We start from the raw sequence: 21187 nt of genomic DNA on the forward strand, positions 1-21187 counted from the left end.
CCTTGGGACATTACCAGCGCACTAGCACGCACTTGCGCTGTTGCGCATGCACGCTCAAAAGGCATGGAGACAAAATTAAGCGCCCGTTATACCATCCACCTCTCGATCGCTTTCCGTTATTCTAAGGAGAATTTTGGACGAGCCGATCAGGCCAATATCCAGGCCAGCTATCTATATAAACCATGTTATGTACTGCTCGAATGCTTCAGTCAGCGCTCGAGGGAACTGAGGACTAGAGTTAGAGGGAGCTGATCGAGAGGAAGAAGAGGAAAATGGGCTCCAGTAGAGTTGGTAGAGCTTCCCTTGTTCTTCTACTGCTCATCGTCGTTTCGGATTGCGCCGCAGGTTGGTTGTTTCCCCTCTTCCCACCCTTTTGATTTTGCTGTGCTAGAAAAAGTATTTTGTCTTCTGTTTGGAGCTAAACTTTTAAGGTGGATCTTTTGCTGTGGTCTTTTGTAGGAGGCAGGGGTCTGGCCGAAGAAAAGATTCAGAAGGTATGCCAATCTACTCGATTATCCATCCATTCAGGCCCTGCACAAGGGTAGACTTGTTTGAGAACTAAATGATCTGTTTGATAATATAAACTGAGTATGATTCGAGGTTCCATATTGAGAAGTTTAAATTCCTATATATTTGGAGCTATCTTTATCACACAAAAAAATAAAGTCTTGTATTGTTCTCATCTCGCCAAATTCAGGAACATCACAACGCTGTGCACAAGGAGGGAACGACAGCTCCAGGCAGCCATCCAAGGAACCTCATGGTGAAGACAAACGACTACGGCCGCTATGACCCGACTCCAGCGTTCTCCAGGCCTCGCTTCAAGCCTATACCTCACTGATGGACATGACTGCTGCTCTGCTCCTGCACACAGTCATATATATGGTTAAACTAATTAACAACATATATACGTATATAACTAGATCAGAATTGATGAGTATAGTACTATGGTTGTTGTTTCTGCAAGGTATGCGAACCACTGGTTCGGGCACCGGTTTCCTAAGTTTGTAACTGATATAAGAGTAAGGATTGTACTGTATGCCGAATGTTATCTCTACTCCTAATGTCTGAGTTGATTGAATAGTATTCACGGTTTATTTTCGTCTGGTTTAATTTCGTCTAACCTTCCCTTCCAATAAAAACTTTACATTTGCAAACTTTCCTAATCAGACACATCACAAACGGAAAGGTAATGATATCACGTTATAAGCAATAAACCTCATTTTCATGGAAATCAATTTAAAATCCTAACTTTCCAAATGCATCGATTCTTACCTTTCCTAATCTCTGCTCCTGATTAGGCAGTTGGTAGGTGATATCGTCCCTTCGTACCCCCAAACTTCGATCGAACCCAGGCTCCCCCACGATTCCTCAAGATTCCGCATGCAAAAAAAAAAAAAAATACAGGCAAGAAAAACCAGCGTGAGCGAGACCTACTAACCTCTGCCCCTCTCCCCTCCTCCCCAGCCGCGAAGTGAAGCCGGTCAGCCGCTGCCCATCGCATGCGCCTGGGTTCCCGATGGAGCCCACGGCCTCCACGTCGTCGGTGAATAGGTGAAGGGCGACCTCGGAGGCCCTGGAGCTGCGGCTGCGGCGGAGGACGCTCGAGACCGTGCTGGAGCAGTGTGGTGATCCGAACGACGATGAGGAGTGGGAGGTCGGGAATCCGGGCTAGGGACGCGACGGCTGGGCGGCGACATCAGCGACGGGGAGGGGTCGCCCTCGGCGCCGGAGACGGAGCCGTCCGACGGCGACAACGAGACAGACAGGTAGGAAGATCTCCCATCCTGTGCATCGCCTACCTTTTTTTTAGATTTTTTTTTTTTTTACAACTGCCATCACGGAGACGCCGCCGCCGGCGAGGGGGAGGAGGGCGTCCGGATCCGCTCCCATCGCTGCTATCTGGGGCCGGAACTGGAGGAGCTGAGGTAGTGGTCTGGGTGACAACGAGGAAGGAGGGAATGGGTTATGCATCCAGCGATGGCGGGGCCGCCGATCCTCTCCATCATACTGCCGTCCGACGCGGGGCATCCTCAACATACAGTCCCACAGCATGCAGGTGTCGCATCTCACTCACTCCTCTATCCATCTGCCATGATCTTGCTTCGCTACTTGCATCCACGAGAAATTGGTGGCTATATTTTATTGCGTCGGGAGCAAGAATGCGTTTTACTCTCTTGCCAACGAATTATATGCGCCGGTGTATATTCTGCAGAGTTCCCTCTCTTCAGTAGAGAAGCTCAGACCAATTATTAGAATTTAAATTTCATGTCTACTCCAATAAACATCAAATTATTAGCTTTTATGTGTGCACACTGTATATTCTGTAGTCTGCACACATCTCAGAAACTTTCGGGTGCCTGTTTACTACTCCTTCCGTAAAGAAATATAAGAGCATTTATCTAAAAGCTTCCTTCCATGTACTTTTGGCATAGCTTAGATTTTCGTTGTCACCTCTCATTGGGAATTAGGGGATGTCCTACAGGTCAAAGCATTTCTGTACTGATCCTAATTTGCTGTGTTTTGGAGCTTATGAATTTCCTAAAATTCGTTTACTTAAGAATCCAATCTTCCGGTGTTTACTGAATATAATGTGATGTCATTTGCATACTTTTGGTAGTTTCAGTAAGATTGATCACATAGATGGTTCTACATGGGTAGAGATATCCACTTAGTGCACATTGTGCTAATAGTTTTGTCTTATAGGACACTACCTATGGTAATTGTTTTGTCATATAGCACACTACCTATGCTTAAATAGTTTTGTAGACATTTGAAGCCTTGGCTGAAAATGTTCAAGCTACAAGGTGCATGATGAAGGATATGGAAGTTGTAGCAAAAAAAATTTCTGATGCTTCCAATTATTTAAGCTACTGTAGGAAAATCATTTGTTGGATTTTTGGATCAGCCAAAGCATCAATCCAGTGTGAGGTGTTTACCTAATGATGAATGTGTTGTTAGCTGAATCATTCAATGCTAATTTTATGCACTGATAAGTGAAAAATATCAGTCTTAGACAAAGGCGAAGCCAGCATCATTACTATGCTGCCAGCATCATCAATTGGGTGCTGGTATTGCAGTTATATATATTACTATATATTTCCTCTACTATTTCATTGTATGATACCTTTAAATCTCTTGGATATCTGAAGGAACAAAAAAAATTAAAGCTGAATTCCTTATTTCCTGCAGTATTCTACTTTTCTAGAATCTGATGTGGGCACTACTTGCATAGGAAAATGTGACCTTTTCAATGTAGAATGGCTACCAAATCCTTCTGGCCCAGTCAAGCGGTTGTTTTATAAAGATAACAAGAACTCCATGAGAATGGTAGACCAGACACCAGGTATCTTCACTAGAAACCTAATGTGAAGTTAGATGAAGTTAGATTTCTAGCTGCTATGAGGAGCAAAGCATGGGACTAATCAGTAACTTCATTCTTTGTAGACAAGTTCAGTCATTGATTTGCATGTTGTCTAAGGCAAATAATACAGCATTACGTGACTCCTCCTTTTAATTCTCCTTTTGTCATACTGAAGTGTTGTTGTTAACGCTCACTATGAAGCACCATGTCTGTATTGCATTTACTTATTGTTTATGTTCAAATGCCCTCAAAATAGCATTAAGATATCCTTACAAAGGGTTCATGTGGTCCCCGTGATTATGCTTTTTGAGAATGGGTTGAGAGTAGGTCCTGTGCTTCAGATAACTGAATGTCCAGTAATATCATCAACCTTCAGCGAACAGCGATTCTAAACTACATCGCCTCAAACAGTCTAGGGTATATTGATGTGTCCTTTCTGTTAGGAATAAGCAACTTGTATTCCCATGAGGCCATAGGCCGATATATATACATGTACAGGTGTGGAACATATGCAGGAAATCCCTTATACAACGGGATAAATACAAAGGGGTACATGACTTATATTATAACTCTAACACCCCCCCCCCCCCCCCCCCCCTCAAACTCATGGTGGATGAACAACACTGAGTTTGGAGAGATAAAAGCCATGTTGTGCTCTAGTCTGGGCCTTCGTCAGGAAATCTGCCAACTGTAACTCGGAAGGCACATACTGAAGAGCAATAACCTGATCCTGCACAGCAGCGCGCACATAGAAAGCATCAGCACCAATATGCTTGGTGAGCTCATGCTTCACAGGATCGCGCGCAATGCTAATAGCACCTGTACTGTCAGATAAGAGCAGAGTCGGTGTAGTGACAGAAACACCAAAATCCTGAAGTAACCACCGTAACCAAGTCACCTCTGCCGTCAAAAGAGCCATGGCTCGCAACTCAGCCTCAGCACTCGAACGGGAAACTGCAATCTGTTTCTTCGTCTTCCAGGCAATGAGAGAACCACCAAGAAAAACACAGTAAGCAGAAAGTGAACGGCGATCAGAAGGATCACTAGCCCACGTAGCATTCGAATAGGCCTGAAGCTGTAAAGAACTGGAGCTAGGAAAGAATAGACGGTGAGAGATCGTGCCCCGAAGATATCGGAGAACACGAAGGAGATGACTATAGTGAACCGATGTGGGAGCAGAGACAAACTGACTCAGAATATGAACCGGATAAGAGATGTCCGGACGAGTGACAGCAAGATAGACAAGACTGCCAACGAGATGACGATAACGCATCGGGTCAGGGAGAGGAACACCATCAGTAGCACGGAGGTGAACATTGAGCTCCATAGGAGTCTCAACAATGCGTTCGTCAGTAAGAGCAGCACGAGCAAGAAGATCCTGGATATACTTTTCCTGGGATATAAAAAAGCCATCAGAGGTAGAAGAGACTTCAATCCCAAGAAAGCAGCGAAGAGGTCCAAGATCAGACATAAGAAACTGCTCACTAAGACGGGCCTTTACAAAGGCAATATACTCGGGGTCATTCCCAGTGATGAGCATGTCATCAACATAGAGAAGAAGAAGAGTCCGACCACGAGGAGAAAGGTGAATAAACAATGCTGGATCATGAGCACTTGCTGAAAAACCAGCAGTAGTGACCACAGAGGCAAAACGCTCAAACCAGGCGCGAGGGGCTTGCTTAAGGCCATAGAGAGAGCAACGAAGACGACATACCATGCCATCAGGAACATAATACCCAGGTGGTGGCTGCATGTACACCTCCTCACACAGCTCACCATTAAGAAAGGCATTCTTAACATCAAGCTGAGATATAGACCAGTGGCGTACAGAGGCAACAACAAGAAGTGTACGAATAGTGGTCATATGGGCCACAGGAGCAAAAGTCTCGTCATAATCACGACCATGCTCCTGCTGAAAACCACGAGCCACAAGACGAGCTTTGTGACGCTCAAGAGAACCATCAGAGCGAGTCTTAACCTTGTAGACCCACTTACAAGTGATGGGACGGACTCCGGGAGGAAGAGAAACAAGATCCCAGGTACCAGTGCGTTCAAGAGCAGCAATCTCCTCTGCCATCGCAAACTGCCATTCAGGATGAACAACAGCCTGACGATAAGAAGTCGGCTCAAGAACAGCAGCACCAGCAGTAGGAAATCCAAAGCGATCAACAGGCGGACGAGGACGAGAACGCAAGCCATAAGTAGGCTGAGTGGAAGAGGACGACTCATCCAATGAGGCATCCACAGGTCGTGAACGACGAGTGTAATGCTGAGGAAAAGATGGAACAATAGAAGGAGGAATCGCCAAGGTAGAATCGGGGGGTGACGACGAAGAAGTCACCGGAGATGAAGGTGTAGAATCCGGTGACATGCTAGGCGAGGAGACCGGAGAAGATGGTGGCTGCAAATCGACTAGAAGTGGAGAAGCAGAGGGAGTGGAACGAATAGGCACAGGCGCGACGGGGGTGATAGGTGAGTCAGGAAAAGTGAGAAAAGAGATATCCTCCACTGAAAAAATCGAGGAAGATGGGCATGGGTAGAAAGGACGAGACTCATCAAAAGTCACGTCGCGAGAGATACGCATCCAACGACCGATAGGATCCCAACAACGATAGCCCTCATGCTCATCACTATAGCCTAAGAAGACACACTCAACAGACTGAGCGGTCAGTTTGGTGCGTTCGCGAGGGGCAAGAAGAACATAGCAAACACAACCAAACAAGCGAAGTATCGAATAATCGGGAGAACGATCAAAAAGACGCTCAAAAGGAAGACCACCCTGCAAAGCAGCGGACGGCTGAAGGTTGATGAGATAGGCGGAAGTGGAGATAGCCTCGGCCCAAAAATGAGGCGGAAGAGAGGCGGCGATCATCATCGCACGAGCCGTCTCAAGAAGGTGACGATGCTTGCGCTCAGACACGCCATTCTGAGCATGAGCACCAGGACAAGAGAACTGGGCAAGAGTACCCTGCTCAGCAAGGACCCCACGCAACATCTTGGAGATATACTCACCAGCAGAGTCAACACGGAAAACACAAATAGGTGTAGAGAACTGAGTGTGAACCATGGCAGCAAAACGCTTATAGATAGATAACACCTCACTACGAGAAGACATAAAATATATCCAGGTGTATCGAGAGAAATCATCTATAAAAATAATATAGTAGCGATGACCGCCTTTCGAGGCAAAGGGAGCTGGACCCCAGACATCGGAGTGAACAAGGTCAAAAGGACGCTGAGACATAGTGTCACTATGAGGATAAGGTAACTGGACCTGTTTACCAAGCCGACAACCCTGACAGTCTAAAGACACACCGCCGGAGACAGAGCCAAGAAGACCACGTCGAACTAAGGATGAGAGACGAGAGCCACACAAGTGACCAAGGCGATGATGCCACTGCTGAAAAGAGCTGGTAGACAAGGCAACAGAGGGGGAAAGACTGGCGGCGGTGGCAGCGGAGGGAAGGTGAAGCCAGTCAAGCTCCCAGAGACCCTGAGAGTCACGGTGTCGGGGGCCAGCACCAAGGAGAGCACCAGTGTGACGGTCCAGAACAGAACAAGAGTCAAAGTCTAGAATCACCCGACAACCGGAGTCAACAATCTGACCACCAGAAAGGAGCTGCATGGTAAGTCGAGGAACATGAGCAACATCAGGAACATGAAAAGATGAGGTGCTAAGAATGCCTCGACCATTAACCGGGAGGGAGGTACCATCAGCAGTAAGAACATGAATAGGAGAATCAAGAGCACGAATAGAAGACAAGGTGGATGAATCATGAGTCATAAGAAAAGATGCTCCAGTATCAAGAATCCATGGAGATGTACCTGACTGTTTTGAAGGTGGTCTCACAAAACCAGAGGAGTCAGTAGCAGAACCAGCAGAACCCGTCGGTGAAGAACCAGAGCATGCAGCGAGCAAGCACCGAAGGCGCGTAATCTCCTGCTCAGTCAGGAGCTCAACGGAAGAGGTCGACGTAGATGCACCCGGCAATGAAGAGCCGGAGGCAGTCAGCAGACCACGAAGTCCCACAATCTCCTGCTCGGTGAAGTACATAGCTGAAGTAGACGACGCAGTAGCACTGGGAGAGAAGCGGCCACCAGGCCCACCACCACCTTGTGCAGAGGCTGTAGGAGGAGTCACGGAAGAGCAACCACCAAGACCGTCTGGAGAGAACGGTGTAGAACGACCATCACCATCTGCGAAAATCGCCAGATGGGACGACTGCACAGATGGATGAGCACCAAGCACCGAGGAAAGGCACATGTGCGAGACAGGATCAGTGTAGGGTACACCAAAAACACCGTCAAAAATCACCGGAGACGCCATTTTTTTTAGAGTTCAGGAGGCTCGATCTGGCCTCGAGCGGAAGTTAGGGCGAGAAGCGAGCGGGCGGGCAGCTTCGATTCCGGGGCTTCGCGTCGAGCAGAGAGGAGGACCAGCAGCGGGATCGGACGTGGGGACCGCGGCAGAGAGGGAAGCAGCCGCGGCGCCACGAGAGAACGACCCGATGCCGATGGAGTGAAGGACAGCGTCCGGCGGCCGCGACAGCAGCCTGAGGAGTCGGCGATGTGAACTCCGGCAGGGCTTCCGATATCCAATCGAGACGGCTTGATGCAGCGGCGGCGTGGGGATTCTTCGCCGGAGGAGCTCGCGACGGGCGTGGGAAGGCAGCAGGCGGGCAGCCGCGGCGCCGCACACCGGAGGCAGCCGGAAAGAAAATTCTATCGGGAGACGAGGACGAGTTGCAGCGTACGAGAAGACCTAAACCTAGGCTCTAATACCATGTTAGGAATAAGCAACTTGTATTCCCAGAGGCCATAGGCCGATATATATACATGTACAGGTGTGGAACATATGAAGGAAACCCCTTATACAACAGGATAAATACAAAGGGGTACATGACTTATATTATAACTCTAACACTTTCATGTGCTTTGTGAGCTGAATTTCCGTTGGTCTCGACCCAGCATGTATCTTCACTTTCAGTTGTCGAACTGTAGACTATGAAACTGAGAAAGATGTGAGGCTTTTGATAGGTCATGTGTTTTTACTAAAATGTTTGATTCTAAAAGAATGTCCAGCAATATACGGGTTGTTTGCTAGCTAAGGAATCATTTACAAGGTTTTGGAGAGGGGATTTAGTTTGTGCCTTGCTAGAGCTAGAGAAATAGATTAAGATTATTGGGAAGGCTCTTTGCAAGCATAAAGTGAATCTTTCGCAGTTTACTTCTTAATATTATTTGGCAAGTACAATGTTTTTATTTCTGAAAATTATATCCTCAAGGTAGATTATCTCCGATGAAAAATATATTATCTGTCAGCCATGGATTCAGATATGTTAATACGGGCAAAGGAAAGTCAAAATATTTCATCTCAGGGAAATATTATGAAATTAGTGAAGCTCTATAGTATTTACTGGACTGATCGTGACACTGCTCATATTGTTTGGTACTTTACTATCTTAAATACTTGTTTTAATCATGAGCTGAGCTGATGATAGGCTGTACGCACGCGCCCCGTCCTTCTCTTGTCCAATGTTCGACGGATGCACAACGTTTGTAGAGGAAACAAACATGAACGACCAGGTGAATTTCTTCTAACCTTTTTCTCCCCTTCTAATCACCCTCTCATTTCCTCTATTCTTCCTAGCCATCTCCTTTTCTATCGCCATATCGCTCTCTAAGCTCTATTCATCTTTTTTCTTCCTCTTCATCCAATTGTTTGGTTCAAACCATGCATGTCATAGAGCATCACTTCCAAACTATTAGACATGTGATGGACGAAAGAAGAGGGTTAATGGTTATCATTATCATTTTGCTTGACCCTATTTGCCATATTTCCCCTTAAAGGAACTATTCTGGCACATTAAAAGGCTAAAAATATTGCTTTCATAACGATATGCATGATGATATTGTACCCTATTTGCCATTAACCCCTCAAAGGAGCTATTCTGCCACATTAAAAAGCTACAAATATTGATTTCATAAGGATATGAATGATGACATTGTACATTTACTATTTATATATACAACTGCCTGACTGGGAAAGGGATATTAATATGTCTAGACTGTGATTAACCTGTTAATTATGTGTACTCTGCCGTCATAGAGATTTGTCTTCATGATTTTAGTGGCTGCAATATTGTTTCACGCCGCACAACTTATTATCACGTAATAAAATACACACTATATCTTAGTTTTGCAGGAATGGAAACCACTTCAAGCACATGAGGTGAGGTTTTGTATCTATTTTATAAGATTCTATATATTTTTCTTGCATTTTGTGTATATAATCTTCTATATCATTTCTTGAACTTACTAGTAGGTTTCCCAAGAAAATGTTTACACAGATGAAAATAAATTTAACTGTTTCAATAAGATAGCATGGTCCATGGGTTTTGGTGAAGCAGATATTTCTTTAATATCATTGCATTTAGTTTTGAATGGTATATGGCATTCAGTACTCCCTTTTATCCATGTCACCTTGTCTCAGTTGCACACAAATGTGTTGTACGTCCTACCAAAATGCGAAGGGGAAGTATGTTGTTAGGTGCACTCCCATGATAAATATTTCTTTAAAAACGCGAAGGGTGATTTGGTCAAATAGGGATCAAAAACTGGTTACTGTTATTTCATTCTATCTATCTAGGTGGTAATTCATAATTTATCTTATGAAAATGAATGTTTGTGATATGTTAGTAATCTAACATTTTGTAAAACAATACATGCAGGTTCATGCAATAGCTCTGATTTATTAGAGTAGTTATCCCAAATTCCAAGGGACAAGAACAAGATAATGGAGCTCAAGGAGTATTCAATCAAGAGGCAAGCTGGCAAAAGAATTCAAACCCCTCTACCGTTGAAAGTAGTTTCTACGTAAATTTCATTTGTTTTATTATAAGATTGTAACTATCGAATGGGCGAATCTGTGTGAAATTGAGAGCATAACAAAACCTTAAAAAGGCCCGCTTATTCTTGCACTTTTAAATTTTAATAGAGCTGCACTGTATATGAAATTCAAACTCTTTTTAAACTCGACAACGATATTCTTGATGAGAGCATAACAAACCCCTAAAAAGGCCCCCTTATTCTTGAATTACACACGTGAGAAGGGGTTGGTGTCCTTTTTCTTAGTTAAATCGTCCATCTCAACGTTTTTTTTGTTATTTCTACTCACATTAACATGGTGAGTGATTATTGGAGCAGCTTTCATATTTGTTTGATACCTTTAATATTACTTGCTAAAACATGTTACTGTGCGTAAATGTGTTGTATTGTGGCAACTCACGGGTCCGCCGCCGCTGCACTGCCTCTCAACTTGGTGGAGACGTGGAAGGATAGTTGTGGCGTAGTGAAGGCCTTTACGGCTTGATGCCTCCTGCCATGACCACGACCACGACCACGTGTCGGTAAGAAAGGCCATAAAGGCGTCTCCAATGCGTCCCACAAAATGGATATATTATTTATTCGTGGACTGGTTCGTGGACACGGATCAAAATAATAGCATATCAAATCTTCATGAATGAAAATATTCAAATGCGACAGTAGTTGTACTATAAATAATATAATCCAATTAAATTTTGAAATAAAATAGTTCCAACATAAATTTCAACCTGCAAGATGGAACAACCGTGTCACAAATTTGAAGTCTAATTCATAATACACTTTGGGAGAGAAAGACGAATTCGACTATGATAGCACGCAACATTTGTTGGGCTTTAAATTTTTGCCCATTACCACTGTCAATACTACTTTTGTTTTTGGACCTTGACATTAGTTGAGATTCAAAAGGTACTTGATTTTTGTGATATTATCGGTTCATGTTGTGCTCATTTGTAGACTTTTTCTCAGTTTTTTTAAAACATTTATATGTACAAGACGAATCCAGGTGCGGTACAAGCCCTGGTGCGCAGTATACTTACCAAGGGAGATGTCTTGTTGGTTGAAAAATGGCCGCAGTTAACAACTTGGGCCTAATATTTGACATGAACTTAAACCATTTGCAGTGTATATTTTCAGGTTGATTATTGCTATGGAGAATGGAATATCTGTTGATACAGAACAATCTCACAAAATTGGATCTATCGTCGTGTGCTATTATTGCTGAAATTAAGAGGCACACTATTTTTCTTAGAAAAGAAGGAAGACCTCGGGCCTCTGCATCTTGGCGATGCATGCAACCACTTTATTAATTATTCACGCAAGACCTTACAAAGAAATACAGTACTAAGTCTGAATCCACCGTCTAGGCAACATCTGTCGCTACCCCTATCCAATTGATGAAGAGATGCTGATAGTCCAGGCCTAATACCACAGACCTCGCAGCCAAGCCTAACATCTAAGACCTGAGGCCCCAACCAAGCCACTTGCCGGGTATGGGGCACGCATCGGTCCGACGCGCTCTCAGAGGCCGCCGCCGCCAACTGCCACCACTCCAACTTCAGAGTTGTACTGACGCATCATCCTTGCCCGGTCTAGCTGCCGTCGACACCACCACGGCGCCTTCACGCTCGCCGCCGGTACACCTCAGCACCATGCCGCCAAGTACCACCAGCTGACACAACTTGAAGTCTCTGGAAAATCTGTCGTGCGTAGCGCCTGCCGACCAGGTATGACAAAGCGTAGCACCTGTCGCCCAGGCATGACTTGACATCTCCACCGAAGCTCCGTGCAAGATGAAGCCGCTCCACCTACTACCTCTGACTTCCAGCGCTGCTCCATAAACGATGCTCCCAAGAGAGAAAGACAGCACCGTGCCGCCATCTTCTGATCTGGAAAACCAGATCCTAGGGTTTCCCTCGGAGCAGCACAAGTGGGTCGACAGTAGTTACATGATGATGCCTTCATCAAGGTAACGACGCAGAATGCCGCCATCGCCTGTCGTTGGCTTGGTTTTCACCGGCAACTCTGTCTCCCTAACTCCCAGCTGGGACTAGATGACGGATCTCGAGATCTCACCACCCAACCCTTGGCCGGCCACCTCCGACGGAGAAGATGACCACCACCGCCAGCTGCACCGACCATAGTAGATCTGACCGGAGGTGCCGCTAAGCAGTCCACCAGGCCCTCGACGCCACCGCCAATCCAAAGCCGGATGACGCGCCGCCGCAACATAGACCGCCCGCCCGAGGAATTTTAAAGCTCTGTGTACCTTATAATAGTGACACCCATGAACGTGTCAAGTTGAGTGATACTAAGAGCTTGTTTGGAATCCCACCAACTCCACAAAATCCCGGGAGCTGCAGAGCCAGGAAGTAGGCGCTCCACGTTTTTCAATTGTAACTCCACCTGCTCCTGGAGTGGAGTTGTGGGGCAGAGGTACTCCGTACAAGGCCTAATACTACTTAATCATGGACGACATATATCCAGTTAACGAATGATTTGGTTGGTTAAGGGGACACAAAGAGTACCGAGAAGGAAACAAGTGGAAGAAAGTCTTTATTTGTCGTTGTATGATGGAAATCAGATGCCACATTGCTTAACACATATTTCTGAATTAAAAGAATAATTTGATCAATATATCTATATTATTATTAATACGTGGCATTCGTGCGTTGCCCGTAGCAATGCACGGGCATTCTACTAGTATTTATAGTTATGCAATATGCCACAAAAACAATATGTTTAGAAACTCCATTCAGCGATGAATTACAATTGTGTACTTTTAGTCGCATATAACACATGTTTCACTGGTAAAATTGACGACCTAAATCATGTGCTACTACTGGGATCGCCGCCTTTGCCGAGTTCCAGAGGCTTTTGTACTCGGCAAATAAATGGTGTAGACGGAATGGAGCAAACATCAAATGCTTTCCAAAGGCTTTTGTATCCAGCAAATAAATGGTGTAGACGGAACAGAGCAAACATCAAGTTCTTTCCAGGGGTTTTGTACTCGACAAATAAGGGCTCCTTTATTCAAACGATTTGCATAGGAATTTTGGAGGATTGGGATCCTTAGAATTTTTCCTATGTTGATTGTTTGATTCATACGAATTTGACGGTACGAATTTGATGGTATGATTTGAGAAACTTGCATGTTCTATAGTGCTCCTGTTTGGATACTCTAAGTTAGCTAGAGGTTAGACTAACTCATGACTAACCCTGAAATAACTGTAGCCAAAGAGGTGTTTGGATGACAGGGTTAGATTGACAATAAATGCACTTGATGGAGAGAGAAAAGTGATTTTTCAGTGGCCCCCGTGATAACTAGCTCCAATTAGCACCACTTGGCTGGCGGGATAGAGAGAGAAAAGTGTTTTTTCAGTGGGCCCAATGAGAACTATCTCCAATTAGCACCTCTTGGGTGGGATATTATTTTTGGTGGGTTTGGTGCAACTTGCTCCAATTTAACCCTCATGTTTGGATACTTTAGGGCTATTTGAGCCCCAACTAGCTCAAACTAACTCTAATCCATGGATCCAAACAGGGCCAAAGTTAGTCTCGGAAAACACATTAAGCCCTATATACATGGACAGACGGAGTACATGATAGTAGCAAACGCTCAGCATTAGTAGTAGTTCATTGGTTGGTTTCAATTTTTGATTCAGTTGATGTGCTGCTACTGTCCAATATTCGCGTGTGGTTGTTTCTAGAATAAAAAGGAGGTAGTACTTACTGTAGAAAAGGTGAAGTGATGGTTGCTTCGCCTGAGCAACTTATTACTCTGGGAATATTGGAGTACCAGCGGATTCAACGGACAGAGAAATGATGGTTGCTTCGTCCGAGCAACTTACTGTGGCGAAGGTGGGGCTCTGTGATTTGACTGCTCACTAGTCATTATTACTGCGGCGCAACGACCGGGGTGAATCTTTTCCTGCAGTTGGGCACCCAATATTGCTGCATGGCAGGTGGAGCCGGATGAAGGATGTCCCACATGTCGGCGAAACGAAGTTGAATTGTTTCCGGCATTGCTATCAATCCTTCAGGATTTGTTTATATGTACGCATAATTTTAATGAAATTGTACTGTGATGCTATGAAGGTTTCAACTTTGGTTCCCACAGGAAAAAAATGTTTCAACTTAGGATTCATGTGTCCTCTTGCCTCAAGATTGTCTCGTTACAACATTCCATCAAATATAAATGAAACCTCCATGGCTGCTAATGCATCTCAATGGCTCACGGATCTGTTCCAACATTCACATCACAACTGAAGACATAGTTGTGAGGAGGTGTACAAATAAAAAATATATATAGTTGATCGATGTTGTTCGTAGGCATGGCTCCATTTCCTGGACACAATGTTCATTGGTTGGCAGCTAGTTTCACCCAGTTCTGTAGCCAAAAAAGAGGTGTATGGAGGACATCACAATCCAATCATTTTGTGCAGCTCCACTAAAATCGAGCTGATCATCCCTGTTTGCAAAGATATTCAGTCAGTGTGATTACAATAATAGTGGAACTAGATGATCAAACATAACACACACAAATAGAACCCGATCACCTCTGCGATCTCTCTTTAGGACTAACTACTTGTTGGAGATGATTAGGCACGGAGTTGGATGAGGAGGATAGCAAAACCAATCTCCCTTTCTGCAGTCCCACAGAATAGAAACGTTGCCCGTGTGACATTTTGGCGGAACTGCACAAAACACTTAAGAAAAAAGTGATTTGTGTAGTTCACCAAAAGGTCGCAATAGCGACGAGGTGAAATGGATAGCCCTGTTTGCAAAAGAAGGTAGAAAGGAAACAATTACTGCCCAATAACACGAGTTGAAGACACATACGCCGACAAAAAAGAAGCATATTCCATGTAATAAGGGAAAGATAGCAGCATGGTGGTATATCAAAAATGGTTCGAGGACGAGATTGCAAGATGGAAAATACGCCGGCCGAGATACGTTTTAAGCAAACAACTAAAGAAGATCCACATGCAGGATTTTCCACATGCAGCAACGTGGGAAGATGGGCAGTGGAGCAAGGCCGGAGGAAGCTGTACCTGAGGGTCGTCGGGATGTAACTAGGAGGGCGGCGGCGGCCAGGATCTGGCCATATTGCGGCAGCGAGCAAGTGGCGAAGGCCCTATCGCGCCGGAGCTTGGTCCGAGAGAACGGCGGGTACCACAGATCGAGACATGCTGCCTCAACACCGTCGAACGGAGAAACGATGCACATCCTCCCTTTCCGCCGGCGGACGGGATGCAGCCGGATCAGTGACCAACAGTGAGAGAGAGAGAGAGGCCACCGCCGCCTTGTGTGAGATGGTGTGACGAGAGACAAACCCTGGCAGGCAGGCTCCATTGTATATAGTGGAGCGGATTTTTCTTTTTTCCCGATGACAACCGTTTTATATTCTGTACGTGCCATTGAGGAATATAACTTTATTTAATACTAACCCGTCAAGTCGAACTTTCTTCCGTCTACGTGTGGTACACGACCCTCCTTCGAGTAAACAACTGCTACACGCGTCAAATTATCACGTGGGCTGCCTTTTCGTACAGAAATGAACTCCACCGTGTACCCGCGCGGGTGTGGCCGGGAACGAGACGTGAGTACGTGCGTCATGCGTGCACCTCTTCTTTAGGTGCTGGTACGTACGTGGGTGGGTGTGAGAGAGATGGTTTGTGTGAAACAGAGGCAATGTGTCGATGATATCTCAAACAGAAAAACGTAACATATGCAATGTGTGTGAAACAGAGTCATGGATATATCATATATGGAGGGAGCGATCCACGAGAAGAGAGTGGAGGGATCATCGGCATGAGATATCGATAGAATCGAAAACATGAATGAAGTGTGTGGGTGCGCTCAATAAAGAGTGCCATTGAATTTGTGCTTGCCCAAGTCAAAGATACAGGGCGGCCGGCCTACTGGAATTTGAGAGGGCAGAGGTGCAATTTTTCTCTATGGCATGGATACCTACCTACAATGTTCGACTATCGGTGTGTGTGTGTGGGGGAGGGGGGGAGGGGGTAGAGACCTAACTATAAAGAGGTAGATCGACTAGTATATGTGTGGAGAAGGAGAGAGACCTAGCTATATATTGAGGGAGATCGATCGGCATCCATGCATATGTGTAGCAGAGGAATAAGGTTGGGAGAAAGAGAAAGGTAGAGTGTCGGAGGGTTGTTGGTGGACTTGCTTCCCACAAATGGTGGGAGAGGCCTGCTAGACAAATGGAGGGTACGAGTGCAATATCAATAAGAGAGGGCCGGGGATGTCTGCATGTCTATGCACGTGCGTGTGAGAGACGGGTTGATACGTCTCCAACGTATCTATAATTTTTTATTGTTTCATGCTATTATATTATCTGTTTTGGATGTTTTATATGCATTAAATGCTATTTAATATTGTTTTTGGGACTAACCTATTAACCTAGAGCCCAGTGCCAGTTTCTGTTTTTTCCTTGTTTTAGAGTTTCGCAGAAAAGGAATACCAAACGGAATGAAACTTTCGCGATGATTTTTCTTGGACCAGAAGACATCCAGAGGACTTGGAGTGCAAGTTAGGCAAGCCATGAGGTAGCCACAAGGACGGAGGGCGCGCGCCCCACCCTTGTGGGCCCCTTGTGACTCCACCGACCTATTTCTTCCACCTATATATATTCTCAAATACTCCAAAACCAATGAGGAGAGCCACGAAAACACTTTTCCACTACCGCAACCTTCTATACCCATGAGATCCCATCTAGGGGCCTTTTTCGGCGTCCTGCCAGAGGGGATTCGATCATGGAGGGCTTCTACATCAACACCATTACCTCTCCGATGAAGCGTGAGTAGTTTACCTCAGACCCACGGGTCCATAGCTAGTAGCTAGATGGCTTCTCCTCTCTCTTTGATTCTCAATACCATGTTCTCCTCGATGTTCTTGGAGATCTATTCGATGTAATACCTTTTTGCGATGTGTTTGCCGATATCCGATGAATTGTGGATGTATGATCAGCTTATCTATGAATATTATATGAATCTTCTCTGAATTCTTATATGCATGATTTGATATCTTTGCAAGTCTCTTCGGACTATCGATTTGGTTTGACCAACTAGATTGGTTTTTCTTGCAATGGGAGAAGTGCTTAGCTTTGGGTTCAATCTTGCGGTGCTTGATCCCAGTGACAGAAGGGGAACCGAGACATATTGAATTGTTGCCATCAAGGATAACAAGATGGGGTTTTCATCTTATTGCTTGAGTTTATCCCACTACATCATGTCATCTTACTTATTGCATTACTTTGTTCTATGAACTTAATACTCTAGATGTAGGCAGGAGTCGGTCGATGTGTGGAGTAATAGTAGTAGATGCAGGCAGCAGTCGGTCTACTTGACACGGACGCGATGTCTATATTTATGATCCTTGCCTTAGATATCATCATAACTTCGCGCTTTTCTATCAATTGCTCGGCAGTAATTTGTTCACCCACCGTAATATTTTCTATCTTGAGAGAAGCCTCTAGTGAAACCTATGGCCCCCGGGTCTAACTTTCCATCATATAATCTTCTATTTTCCATCATATAAGTTTTCGATTTACTTCCTTTGCAATCTTTTACTTTCCGATCTATAAACCAAAAATACCAAAAATATTTACTTTACCGTTTATCTATCTCTATCAGATCCCACTTTTGCAAATAACCGTGAAGGGATTGACAACCCCTTTATCGCGTTGGGTGCAAGTTGTTGATTGTTTGTGCAGGTATTCGGTGACTTGCTCATTGTCTCCTACTGGATTGATACCTTGGTTCTCAAACTGAGGGAAATACTTACTCTACTTTGCTGCATCACCCTTTCCTCTTCAAGGGAAAAACCAACGCAAGCTCAAGAGGTAGCAGGACGAATTTCTGGCGCCGTTGCCGGGGAGATCTACGCCAAGTCAAGACATACCAAGTACCCATCATCAACTCTCATCTCTTGCATTACATTATTTGTCATTCTCCTATCGTTTTCCTCTCCCCCACTTCTAAAACGATTTTCGAAAAGATTTGCCCTTTTCTTCGCCCGTCTTCCATTCGTCTTTTAGTTTGCCCTTATATCTTACTTGGTTTGTTTGCTCCTTTACTTGGTATAATTGTGTGTTTATTGAAAATTAGAAGCAAAGATTTATGGATCCTCATCCACTTGCTAATCTTTTTAAGAGATCCAATTATGATGAACCAATTGCTAGTGAGTTGAGTGCACTAGATTATCTTTATGAGGTTTTGCTTGAAATTCGTGAATCTGAAAATTGTGATGAAGTATTAAAAGAAGAAATTTATGAAGTGATTCACGATAGCTCCTTGAATGAAAATCACAATTGCAATGATGTTATTATAAATTCTATTAATGTCAATTGTGTTATTGATATGCAAAACTCTAAGCTTGGGGATGCTAGTTTTGCTATGTCCACTACTTGTTACAATGATCATGATTGGGGTGATTCTTCTTACAATATTGAAAATTTATTTAAGCCCCATGATGAATATGATATTGATGAAAGTGAGTTTGGAAGAGTTTCAACTTTAGATCCCACATATTTGGATAATTTTCAATCTTATGAAGTTTTTGATAAAAGTGGGTTCGGAGAGGTCATGACTTTATTTTATGATAATCCCACTATTTCGGAAGAGTGTCAACTTTGCATACATGTGGATCATGAAGAGAAAATTTTATGTGATAGCTATATTTTTGAATTTTATTATGATCCTACATGTAATTATTATGAGAGAGGAAAATATGGTTGTAGAAATTTTCATGTCACTAAATTACCTCTCGCTATGTTGAGATTGCTATTGTTTCTTTCTCCTTCCTTACATATGGTAGTTTTTGTTTGTATTGATAATTTGTTTGCTTATAAAATCCCTATGCGTAGGAAGCATGTTAGACTTAAACTTGTTTGTCACATGTTTTCGGATGCTCTGTTTGTTTCAATTGCTATCTTTCATGTGAGCATCATCGAAATTATCAATGCCTAGCTAAAAGGCTTTAAAGAAAAGCGCTTGTTGGGAGACAACCCAATATATTTCCTTTCTATTTTGCATTAAATAATTCATATAGCCTCTGGTTAGATGTGGTTTTGTGTTTTAATTAGTGTTTGTGCCAAGTAAGAACTTTAGGATAGCTTACGGTGATAGTTGATTTGATCTTGCTGAAAAACAGGAACTTTTGCGCCCAGGAAATTATTCTCATTTTTTACAGAAGCATGATTTTGAGTTGATTCATTTTGCATAGGATTAATAAAAAAATTTCTTAGGTCGTCCTAATTTTTCATAATTTTGGGAGTTGCAGAAGTATTCGAAATATCCAGATTGCTACAGACTGTTCTATTTTTGACAGATTCTGTTTTCTATGTGTTGTTTGCTTATTTTGATGAATCTATGGCTAGTATCGGGAGGTATGGACCATGGAAAAGTTAGAATACAGTAGATATAACACCAATATAAAATAAAGAATGAGTTCACAATAGTAACCAAAGTGGTGATTTATTTTCTTATACTAATGGAGCTTATGAGATTTCCTGTTGAGTTTTGTGTCAAGAAGTTTTCAAGTTTTGGGTAAGGATTTTATGGACTATGGAATAAGGAGTGGGAAGAGCCTATGCTTGGCGATGCCCAAGGCACCCCAAGGTAATATTCAAGGATAACCAAGAGCCTAAGCTTGGAGATGCCCCGGAAGGCATCCCCTCTTTCGTCTTCGTCTATCGATAACTTTACTTGAGGCTTTATTTTTATTCACCACATGATATGTGTTTTGCTTGGAGCGTGTTGTATGATTTGAGTCTTTGCTTTTTAATTTGCCACAATCATCCTTGCTGTACACACGTTTTGAGAGAGACACGGATGAATCGTGATTTATTAGAATACTCTATGTGCTTCACTTATATCTTTTGAGCTAGGCAATATTGCTCTAGTTCTTCACTTATATCTTTTAGAGCACGGCGGTGGTTTTATTTTATAGAAATTGATGAACTCTCGTGCTTCACTTATATTATTTTGAGAGTCTCAAAACAACATGGTAATTTTCTTTGGTTATAAATTTAGTCCTAGTATGATAGGCATCCAAGAGGGATATAATAAAAACTTTCATATAAAGTGCATTGAATACTATGAGAAGTTTGATTCCTTATGATTGTTTTGAGATATGAAGATGGTGATATTAGAGTCATGCTAGTGAGTAATTGTGAATTTAAGAAATACTTGTGTTAAAGTTTTTGATTCCCGTAGCATGCACGTATGGTGAACCGTTATGTGATGAAGTCGGAGCATGATTTATTTATTTATTTATGGATTATACGCACTCTCACCCTTCCACCATTGCTAGACTCTCTTGTGCCGCACAACTTCCGCCGGTACCATAAACCCACCATATACCTTCCTCAAAACATCCACCATACCTACCTATTATGGCATTTCCATAGCCATTCCGAGATATAATGCCATGCAACTTTCCACCGTTCCGTTTATTATGACACGCTCCATCATTGTCATATTGCTATGCATGATCATGTAGTTGACATCGTATTTGTGGCAAAGCCACCATTCATAATTCTTTCATACATGTCACTCTTCATTCATTGCACATCCCGGTACACCACCGGAGGCATTCACATAGAGTCATATTTTGTTCGAAGTATCGAGTTGTAATTCTTGAGTTGTAAGTAAATAAAAGTGTGACGATCTTCATTATTACAGCATTGTCCCATGTGAGGAAAGGATGATGGAGACTATGATTCCCCCACAAGTTGGGATGAGACTTCATACGAATAAAAAAAGAAGCCAAAAAATTAGAGAAGGCCCAAATAAAAAATGAGAGAAAAGAGAGAAGGGGCAATGCTACTATCCTTTTACCACACTTGTGCTTCAAAGTAGCACCATGATCTTCATGATAGAGAGTCTCCTATATTGTCACTTTCATATACCA

General features: G+C 43.6%; 1 protein-coding gene across 1 annotated transcript; it reads left to right on the plus strand.

Annotated features, from left to right (window-relative positions):
• Positions 1–1101, plus strand: LOC109784343 (uncharacterized). The gene is made up of 3 exons (XM_020342934.3): positions 1–345; positions 460–494; positions 698–1101. Exons 1-3 carry the CDS (start codon positions 273–275, stop codon positions 839–841), a joined length of 252 nt encoding a protein of 83 aa, XP_020198523.1. The 5' UTR covers positions 1–272; the 3' UTR covers positions 842–1101.
• Positions 1102–21187: the final 20086 nt, after the last annotated feature.

This window comes from Aegilops tauschii, chromosome 1, assembly GCF_002575655.3.
Source record: "Aegilops tauschii subsp. strangulata cultivar AL8/78 chromosome 1, Aet v6.0, whole genome shotgun sequence".
Classification (NCBI taxonomy): Eukaryota; Viridiplantae; Streptophyta; class Magnoliopsida; order Poales; family Poaceae; genus Aegilops; species Aegilops tauschii.